The sequence below is a fragment of the Fulmarus glacialis genome, unplaced genomic scaffold (genome assembly GCF_000690835.1).
Source record: "Fulmarus glacialis isolate BGI_N327 unplaced genomic scaffold, ASM69083v1 scaffold16536, whole genome shotgun sequence".
In the NCBI taxonomy this organism is placed as follows: domain Eukaryota; kingdom Metazoa; phylum Chordata; class Aves; order Procellariiformes; family Procellariidae; genus Fulmarus; species Fulmarus glacialis.
In genome coordinates, this window is record NW_009218913.1 from 4526 (window position 1) to 15101 (window position 10576).

The window sequence follows — 10576 nt, forward strand, 5'->3', positions numbered from 1 at the left end:
GGTCACTGAGAAGACTGTGGGAGACTGGAGGAGGAAGAGACTGTTGGGAATAAAAATGAACAGGGAATGCTGTAGCAAAAAATGCAAGTACAAGGAATATTAGCAAATACAGTGGATGTGAAGAGCTGAGTTATGGTTGCTGTGGGAACCAGTGCTTTGAATCCTAGATATCTTAAATGTTTAGCTCTAATTAGGCTTTGATGAGGCACTTCTGCACTGATCAAAAGCAGTGGTTGCGCTTCTAGTTCCACTGAGAGCCTTGTGCGGAAAGGCATAATCTGGTGATACAGGGGTCTTTCTGCCCTTTGTTTCCGATGTACTGTGTTGTGTTAGGGTCTCTTCTGTTTCCTTGGGACAGATATCCTCAGCTGTTTGCTGCTGGCATGTTGTCGGGAGTGTTCACCACAGTAATCATGGCTCCAGGAGAGAGAATCAAGTGCCTTTTACAGGTAAGGTGTGGGGTGGTGGTGATGGGAATTTAATTTTAGGGGATCTTGTCTTTCCATACCAGGAACTTCTTTGGTTAGTGTATTTACTCTGTTCTGTTTTTTGACAGGACTGAGACAACTGTCATTTAATGCAACTGTGTCACGAAGAAGCATTATACAAACTCACCATGACAGTATAAGTACATACAGCATTGATTGCTCTATTCATTTTACAGAGCACAAGCCTTATACTATGTGGCATTACATGAGGCATCGATGGATGCCTCAGTCCACTTCAAAGTATGGAAAAGTCCAGTTTTTCAGAATGAAACTTTTTCTTAAAAAAATGCAAAATACTAAATCATAAGACTCTTTCTAGTGTAAAGATTTCTGTTACCTTGACAGGTTCCCAAAATGTAATTGAGGAATGCATTTCAAAATACGTGAAATAGTTTTCTCATGTTTGGGGGACCTTAGCTCTACACCTCCTCCAGGGTTTTTAAAGTATTGTTGGAAAACGTAAACCTGAACAAATGAAAATACCATCTTTAGCAGAGATGGGAACGTTTGCTTATTTCAGACTATGTTGTACTCAGTATGGTGATGGGTGATCACGTTAGTTCTGACAGACGACTTATCATGGAAGCTTTTATACAGACACAAATTGTTTGAATTTCGCTAAACTATTTGAAGGCTACTTTTTGTCAGTGCAAGTGTAGAATTACCTAGCTGACTTCAGTTGTTTCAAACTTACACTGGACAAAAATAAGGGAGAATCTAGCCTCTGCATGGAACAGTAAACATATCCTCAGCTTGAAAGCGAGAGCTTGTCTGAGGAAGTGATGCAGGGGTTTTGTATGCAGGAGTGCCTGTGGAACGAGTATGTGCTCCTTCCTCTCTGGAGACATGCACGTGGCTTTCTAACTATTAGCTGAATGATTGTTCACCAGCCAGAAACCTTCACTAGTCAGAAACTATCACTTTAATCCTTCAGATCCAGGCAGCTACAGGTGAAACTAAATACAGTGGCTCTTTGGACTGTGCAAAACAGCTGTACCGTGAGGCTGGGATTCGTGGCGTGTACAAGGGGACAGTGCTTACCCTCATGAGAGGTAACTGATGCTTCTTCTGCATGGGGTACTTTAAGATAAGAAGCCTGACATAGTATCACAGATCTCGCTGTCCCTTTAGCCAATTGGAGATGCTGTGTCACCCTTTTTTCTTTTTTTGCAGTCTGCAGAGCTACTCCAATGCCTCAAAGGGACTGAGAAATAAACATGAGATTCTCAGTGAGTGAGGAAGAGATTAGATGACAAGGATCAGAGGGATATAGGAAGTAATTAAGATCTGAGAAGCCAAGAGGAATGAGAGACTTCAGGAGAGGAGCAGAGAGAACAAAGAGAAAAGAAAAATACAGAAGTGGTCTTTTTTTTTTTTTCTTGTCTTTTCTTTTTTTTTTCTTTCTTGGGAGAAGGATTGTGACTGTCTGTGACTGTTGCTGTATAATACTGACTGCTTTAAAAGATGTGATTGCAGCAGTTATGCTTTCTGCCCGCTTGAGTGTGGGTTATTTTGGACTGGGATGTCATGACCCCTCTCACAGCAACAACAACAAAGTAATTGTGCCAGGTGCTGAATCCTTTACATGTTTTGGTACTTCCTCCTTTGAAAAGCGTTAGATTGTTCCCCGTACTGAGGCAATGTTTTCCAAGGATAACCTGAAATTTCTGTATTTTAGTATCTCAGTTTAGGATTTTTCCTATCCTCTGCTTCTACAGTAGTGTAACAGGTAGCAATGTAACTCTGCCAGTGTCCCTAGCCAGAGGCTGGTTCTCCAGTTTAGGCATGAGCTAAGAATGGGCTGCGGGAGTACCTTAAAAAAACGTAAACCAAAACCCATCAACTGCAAAAAACCCTCAAAATAGAACCATTAGAACAAATAGTGTGCAAAACTCTTGAAGTTCCTGAACTGCTCTGATCTGCTCTGCAGCAATTAAGAAAGCTTGGAGCTGTCTCATCATTAGCTTAATGGCCATCAGGCAGGTTACAGTCTGATTTGAAAGGCTGCTGACAGAAGCACTGAAGAACAGATATTTTCCCAGTTCTTGCCTTTAGCACCTGCTCTCCCTGGGAAAGTTCAGCAACAGAGATTTTATTTTGTTTGTAGAGGAGGTTCAGAAAAGGAATCTGGATGTACTTAGTGGTGTTGCTGAGCTGGCATGGGGCTGCTGTGCCTCTAGGCTTCATTTGTTTCCCACTACTCACAGTCTTTGTTGTTTACCCACCAGACGTCCCAGCCAGCGGAATGTACTTCATGACGTACGAATGGCTGAAGAACATTCTGACCCCTGAGGGAAAGAAAAATTAGTGAAATCTCACAGTCATCATTTTTCTGGACTTCCCAGACACTGCTGATTAACCTCCCCAGTTACGAAGAGATTTAAAGCAGTATCATCAAAACCAATTTTAAAAAAAAAAAGGTCGCTCATCTTGTGAGTTGAGCTGTTTTGGTCTTGGGTTAACTGAAAATTAAAGTAGTATTCTGAGTTTCTCTCGGATTCTAGCCTTGGATCTTATTAGCCAAGTCAGGAATACTTAAAGTAGATCTCTTCACTTTCACCCCTGTGTGTGCACAAAGAGCTGGGGGTTTTTGTTGTTGGGTTTTTTTGTTGGTTTGTTTTTGTTATTTTTTTTTTCCCCCCCGAGCATTTGTGTGTGGGCTGCTGAATGAAAAAATTTGAACCTTTAGGGTGGTGTTAGTACATTTTGCCCACAGGGCTCTGATGCTTGGAAATCTTGCTCAGATACTGCACTCTGCCTGTGACTGCAGCGTTGTGCTGCCTTCTGGCCGTCAGCCAGGCTGCCTCTTTGGTTGTCACCTTAGTCAAAACAGATGAGTTTTTACTTTTTAAATTTTCTTTCTTTTTGTTTTTTTTCTTTTTCCTCCCACCCCACCCCAATCCTCCCACAGTGTGAGTGACCTCAGTGCGCCTAGGATCCTCTTTGCTGGCGGCCTGGCGGGGATCTTCAACTGGGCAGTTGCCATTCCGCCAGACGTGCTGAAATCCCGTTTCCAGACTGGTGAGTTGCATGCCAGCTTGTCATGGCCACACTCAGTGCGGTGCTCCTGGGAATGGGCTGGGCAGCGGTGGAAGATGCCATCTGAGCATGGCATCTGGGAGGTAGCATGCCTAGAGCACTGCTTGAGACAAGTACATGAAAAACCCAAGTGTGTTCCCAGCTTTTTAGTTGGTTTCCTCACAGATTTTTGGCAAATCAGGCTGCACTTCTCTGTTTCTGCCTCCCTGTTAATATAATGATCCCAATTTGAGATACCTGTTTTGAAATCTAAGTATAGAATTCATAATAATGGAACAGCTTGTCATGGCTGTTTCATTACAAATGTAATTCTTTGAGAGGTTTTGTTATTTCTCTTCAGATATAGTTGTATAAATTGTAGCCTGTACTGTCTGAAATTTATAGTAACTGGGCATGCCTTGCTGAGAGCGTTGCTTTTAGACTAGCAGATCTGCTCTTAAGTATGCGTGGCCTAGTTATAGTGAGAATGGCCACAGGCCTTGGGCTTCAGTGAAGTTTGACAGGTTTTTCATTGGTTTCTCTGGGAGTCCTAGTCAATGAATATTTTTTTAAGGTTTCTCGTATTCTCTGTCTGTGGACTCAGCTCTCCACTGGACAGTAACCATTTTTCTTGAGTCATGGATCATGATAACCTGGTGCAGGAAACTTTTTTTCTTTTTCTCTGAATAATGGTTGCTGTGGTTATTTGCTATCGTACCAAGGGCTGAGTGTGAAATACATTACAGCTTTGCATCCTTATTCCACTGAGCCAATCCCCAATGCTGCTGTATAGATGACGTGCTTTAATGGTGGTTCTCTTTAACTGGGTTGGTTTGTGGAGTACTTGTCCAGAGGGCTGGCAGAGGCAGTACTTTCCAGAGGAGTGTCAGGAGAAGGAAGAACTTGTTCTTTGAATAAATAACTTTCTAAAAACACCTCAGCAAATCTGTGTAACATCAGCATTAAAACAGCCTGTGCCTTTCACTGGAAGTTTGTTGCTATTCTTGGCTGGGGCATGTGATAAGATAATTTTCTGTTTCTGACAAACAAACTTCATCAATTTTTATATCTGACCTTCCTATTTCCTAATTGCAGCTCTTGGGAGAGCTGTGATTAGTGGTGCAAGTAACAGCTCAGACATCCAACCCTGACAAAAGTTATTCTCCTTTCTTCCCTGCCCCCCAATGACTTGATTAGGTAAATTCTTTGTGGTGATGGTGAGCATTTACCTTCTGTTTACTGAGTCTTTAGTAAGGTGTCTTTTTTGTTTGCTTGCTTTTGACTGAAACAGGTCATTTTCCCAAGCAGATGTTTTCACAACATAGCTTCAGCAACGCTTGGATTCTGGTGTCACCTAGATGGTATAGCAATATGAACCTGTTTGAAAATCCTGGGCTGTTACGTATGCCACATTCTTCAGCATTTGTGACTGCCACACATCTTAGCTAATGTGTTTTGTATCCCTTTCAGCTCCTCCAGGAAAATATCCAAATGGATTTAGAGATGTGCTGAGAGAACTTATCAGAGAGGAAGGAATTGCATCTCTGTATAAGGGCTTCACAGCTGTAATGATCAGGGCATTTCCCGCTAATGCGGTAAGTAAATTGTGGTTCCAGATGGGTTTTGGGGACCTGGCCACTTACAGTGAAAATTTGCAGTCTACAGAGGAGATGACTGGCTGCTTACTGTTGTACGATTTCAGTGAGATCCTTGTCACTGCAGGTACTTTTGGCTGTTGGTGTCCAGGTTCTAAAAATGTACCTTAATCAAGGTGGAACACCAAGTGAACCTTCCTTGGAAGCTTTGCATGAAAGCCCTTTGTTGACTCATGCTGATAGTATTTCTTGTCTGATTGTACATCCACCAGTAGCAGACAGAAACATGTGGATAAGTTTGGACTGGCTTCCCCTTCAATAAGTAATGAGCCTAACGGAGTAGAAGTTCTGCCTTTGTGTGGAGGAATATAGTAGAACTCTTGCCTCTGGTTCAAGACCTTTTTTTGTTCTCTTCCTCCTTCCACATCAGGTGTTTATAGTGCTGCATTTCAAAAACCTTGTTTGGAATAGGTTTTTAGAATTCTTATTTGTTCTGTATATTCTCTCTTTTCCAGGCATGTTTTCTTGGTTTTGAAGTTGCTATGAAGTTTCTTAACTGGATTGCACCAGGTCTATGAAGACTAGGAAGTCTTTGGAAATTAGAGAGGAGAAGGAAGAGAGTGCAAGTCTGCCTCAAAGGAATAAATGAATGATCACTTGAAGTTTCAGGAATGATTGCTTGCCTAATACCTTTTTGCCTTCCTCACATTCTTTAGGTGGTGCTATGTGCTGTTCAGAAATACAAGCTGTAGCTCTGAAGCAGAGTTGATGAGGAGTTAGAGGTGATACGCCTGTCTTCTGAGCCAATGTACCACAGCAGTAATGCTGCTAACAGACAGCTGTCACTATTACACACACTACCTTAGGTACTTCCTCATGGAAGAAAGCGACACTTCTTAAAATGTAATTCTTTATTTACTGAAGAAACATGTAGCTATTAATGCTGAAAAACTTCCTTAAAATAATTGTTTGGCAGTGTGTACTTAACTCTCAGGGCATGAGTTAGCAGCTGTACATACTAGTATCTACAAGCAATGTCAGATAGCATTCTCATCTCTTGTAGTTTTTTAGTTGTGGCTATTTCTATGTTGACAGTGGTTTTAATCTTACATGCATGTAAGATTAAATGTAGAACTGAGCAGGGGAGGCCAGAGCTGCGTTTCAGTGGGTTGAGGGGTATTGCAGATACCAGATCTGATCTTGCACACTGATCTTTTCTGTGGAACTAGGAGGAAAAATGAATTATGCTTAACATTTGTACTAAGCTTTACTCAGGCAGCCAGTGGGGAAATGTGTTTGATTCTGAACTTTTCTCTGACATCCCTTTTTGTCCCACTGAAGATATCCCAAATGCGATTTCAAAAGTACAGCATGGTTCATAGCAACCCACGATATATTTGATTCATCAAATGCTGTGTCCTGGGATTCAATCCCTGACCTGAGAAAATTTAACAGCACTTCCAAGAACTCAATTTCTCTGACACGAGGGGGATACATGAAGGGGACACTGGCTCTGCAGTCTTGTCTAACTTTATTCTTGCTCCTGTTCCTTGGTTTTCTCTTAATATCATTAAACATAATCATATTTTCATTTGAGAAATTACTAATGCTAAGAAGCAAAAAGCAACTTTAATTTCTTTTGGTTTTGATGCAGTGTTACTGGAACTCAATAAAGCTAGCTGCTGCTTGGCTAGAACGTGTGCTTTGGTTCATTTACTTTTTGCCTGGTCATGCATGGTTAGTTTTGCAAAAGTTTTCCAATTCTTAATTCTGAGATGTGATTGGGAAATAAGTTGTGCCATGCTGTCTTTAATTGTTAACCCCTTGCCTTTTAGCTTTTGGATTTTTGACATGAACCCTGGAAATGAATGTTCTGCGCTTCACATGTTTGTCATACAAGTCCTGTTGGGTGCTGTGTTGCGGCCGCAGCTTTTTAACTATAAAGCCAGACACTAAATAACACGTTGCTTCTGGAAAGCGTTTTATGTTTTCCAGGGAGAGGCTGGACACAGATAGAGGGGAGCTTAGGGAAAGCATCTGTCCTGATGCCCCACAGGAAAGGAGGCTGAGAGTTTGTCCTTGGTCTGGCGTGGTCTGTTGGCCTGTACCATAAGGACACAGTCTTCACCTTGGCTTTCCACAGGCAGGGTCAGCCCTGAAAACCTTCCACCCAAAAGTGCTGCAGAAGTCTTGAATCCCGCTTTCCTTCCCAATTCTTTGGAAGGACCAGAAGGGAATCTGCCTTCCCCAGAGCCCACCTCTTGTGTTTTACAGGGTGGCAGTGTGAAACCAATGAGGTAGCCCCTGGTGTGGGAAAATCCCAGTCGCTTGGAGCTGCCTCCACGTTCTCGCTGCTGCCTCACTCCCCGCGGACGTTCCCCATTCCTCGCTGCTTGGTGGCCTGCTGCGGCTCCTGCTTCTCAAAGTCACTGCAGCTATGGATGAAAGAAATACTTAAAGCATGAACACTGAGTTAATACTGGTTCAGAGAAGTGGTGATTAAAGGACATCATTAACTTCTCAAATGATTTTAAACACAACTCTAGGTTTACTGAGGCTAAATCCAACCTAGTTTCAAGAGGACCAGGTCTGCTTTTACAGCTCTGTGCTTCCTGACCACCAAATGCTATCCTGAACTGCTTTGGTTCCCTAGCTGCTCTGGCCACCTTTCTGACTTCTGCGCTTAGGCTGTGATGCTTAGAAGCAACTTTCAGGTTTAAGAAGTGTTATAACGCTGCATTTTTTTCCTTCCCTTTTACTTATGTGCTCCAGAAATACTGACACTTCTTGGGAGGGACAGACGTGCATCTTCTTTCTTAAAATTCCAGACACTGATGCTTAACGCTGCCTATTCCAGCCGCTCTGTCGAATAATGCATCCTATTGAGCTCCTAATCTCACAGGAAGCTAGGAAGAACTGAAGCATAATCATCCTGGTTGTAAATGCTGTTCTAGGTTGGTTTATGATGCAGTTGCCCAGCAGATGGCTGTCTGGGGCTGTCAGCAAGATGGACAAACCTGCAGGTCCAAAGGCAAGGTCAGAGGCAAGGAAGCCAGCACAGCAGCTGCTGCTGGCAGGTCACTGCGTCCGCTTGTGGCAGCTGCAGCTTTCTGAGTTGGGCTGCAAAAGTTTTACGTCTCTGTTAGGACAAACAGGCAGCTGGAAAGCAGGAGCCTCTTCTCCACATCTGGCCTGCTGAGGAAGACCGTGATCCTCCAGGCTTGGTGATGAGCTGTGCGGTGTAATTAGTGCTCCCTCCCGTCCCAATCCTGTTAGTCTGGAGTGCTGCAGTCTGCAAAAAATACTTAATTCTTGGAAACCAAATCAGGGGCTAGTAACGCCCTGGGATCGGTGGCTGGGGTTAAGAGTACAGCTCCTGCTTTAGGGCACAGAGGAGCCTTCTCTTAGTCTGTGTGCTGGTGTGCTCTTGCTCGGTGCTCCAGCAATTACCTTGGCTGTGCTGTCACCAGCTCAGGCTCGCCTGTCTGTGGCCTTAAGCAGTGTCTGCTCTGAGAGACAGAAATTCCCTACGCTCTCTAATACTTCAGTTGTTACTAGTAACTGTAAATTAGCTCCCTTCTGCCAAACTATCCTTTTTAATACTTTTTTTTTCTTTAAAGCATTTCAGATCCTTCTTCCAATTTCAATTATCCTAATTATATTCTCCCTAATCTGAGGTTTTTGCAGAGCTTTGTATTTTGCATGATAAAATTCTGGCTGTTTAACATGCTTGATTTCATTTGGTGCTTTTAGATAAGTAAAATATGGAAAAAGGAAATCAGGAATGAGGGGCTGGTTTCCAAAAACAGTGGTGGGAGGAGAGGAGCTGTGGGAAGGCCGATCAGACCGATCAGGTTTGCTTGTTTGTACAAAAACTGAAACCCTGGATATGTTTAAAAATGTCTCTCAAGATTCTGCTGTACAAAATTTGCCAAATCCTTGCCCCCGGTGTGTGCAGCCTCAGAATGAGAGAGGGATTTTAACACAGGTGCAGTTTCCCACACACTGAGGAGTCTCTTGCTTTCAGAAACCCAGATTTGCATTCAAACATTATTTTCTAATTGCTTCTTGTGGGAATCGAGGTAGCATATATACAGGTTAATGGTACACAGCAGCAGCAGGTAAGCTGGGTCTCCGTACCAGCAAAGGATATCGATGACATTTGTCTTTACGGTCCTTGCGCTGATAGTGTATGTTTTTGCTATATCAAAATCAGCATAGAGTTCCACAAAATGCTTGTGCTGTACGTCTGCCTGGCCTATCCTGCTTTGATGCAAGTGATTTTTCCAGTGGTGATTCAAGGTGCCTGGAAGTATTCCAGAAGTAATCCATGATACATAAATCTTCCGTGCTTGCATTTCAAATCTTCCGTGCTTGCATTTCTGGCCATTGTGTGCAAGTGGCTTTTGTGCACACTCAGCATTGCTATATTGACAGAAAGGTCCTTGGAATACCCCTGACAAGTCAGTCTTGATTAAATTTGACTAATTAAAGGAAGCTGCCTGTGGGAGGATTACTACAGACTCTCCAGTTTGGAAAGGATGTCGCATGGTAGATCTTACAAATGGTGAGTAATGTGAAAAGGGTGCATTTACTCATATTTCTAACAGTACAAGACATACAGTGTGTCCAGTGAGGTTATCAAGCAATATTTAAAGTAAAAATACTTTTTATATATTGTGTACAATTAAGCTATATAGGTCATTGCCACAGAATGCAAAGTGCTTTAAAAAAACATCGCAGAAGAACAGTTCATCAAGAACTACTGAAAACTGATTTGGCTGCAAAGTCTTGCACAGGAAGCTCCTGAATTGCAGGTTGATGGGAACTGGGAGAGTGTGCTGGGGAAGTCACGCCGCGTGCTTTATTCCTGTGTTCTTTCCCGAAGCATCTGCCACTGGCCGCTGTCAGGCAGAAGAATAGACAGACCTCCGATCTCATCTTTGATAGTTTGGCTGGCGTTCTTCTTACGATATGATCGGCAAAATCCTGACTAGTTCTATGGGGCCGGCACACATGAGGATGGGCTGGCCATGTACCTTCTCAACAACAAGGTACGCTAGGACACAGCACCACTTATGGCTTTGCACGTGCCCAACTGGCCTCTAACAGTTCAACTTCCCATTTTTACATTGTTCTTACTATCTGCCGCCTCTCAGGTAAGAGGACTCTTCTGTCAATAGCCTGTTTGTGCAGGTGAGGGATCGGCCTCGTGCACAGCCTGAGGAAGTGGCTTTCGCCACTATAGGGTTCACAGGATGACAGAGGAGTTGGGGTTGGAAGGCATCTCTGGAGGTGGTCCAGTCCAGCCCCCCTGCTCAAAGTAGGGTCCACCAGACAGGCTGCCCAGGACTGTGTCCAGTCGGGTTTTTAATATCTTCAAGGATAGAAGCTCCACAGCCTCTTGGGGCGACCTGCTCTGGTCCGCAAACACCTTCACAGCGAAACAAGTTCTCTCTTAAGTGGAATCACGAG

At 43.3% G+C, this 10576-nt stretch overlaps 1 protein-coding gene across 1 annotated transcript in view; it reads left to right on the plus strand.

Annotated features, from left to right (window-relative positions):
• Positions 1–6280, plus strand: part of SLC25A20 (solute carrier family 25 (carnitine/acylcarnitine translocase), member 20) — a gene marked incomplete at its 5' end in the record, with an annotated part of 10384 nt that extends 4104 nt beyond the window's left edge. Inside the window, 6 exons of the mRNA XM_009580189.1 lie at positions 359–449; positions 1423–1540; positions 2717–2783; positions 3394–3509; positions 4977–5101; positions 5617–6280. Coding sequence (XP_009578484.1) covers positions 359–449; positions 1423–1540; positions 2717–2783; positions 3394–3509; positions 4977–5101; positions 5617–5679 — 580 coding nt within the window. The remainder of the gene's footprint in view (positions 1–358; positions 450–1422; positions 1541–2716; positions 2784–3393; positions 3510–4976; positions 5102–5616) is intronic.
• Between the last annotated feature and the right edge of the window lie 4296 nt (positions 6281–10576).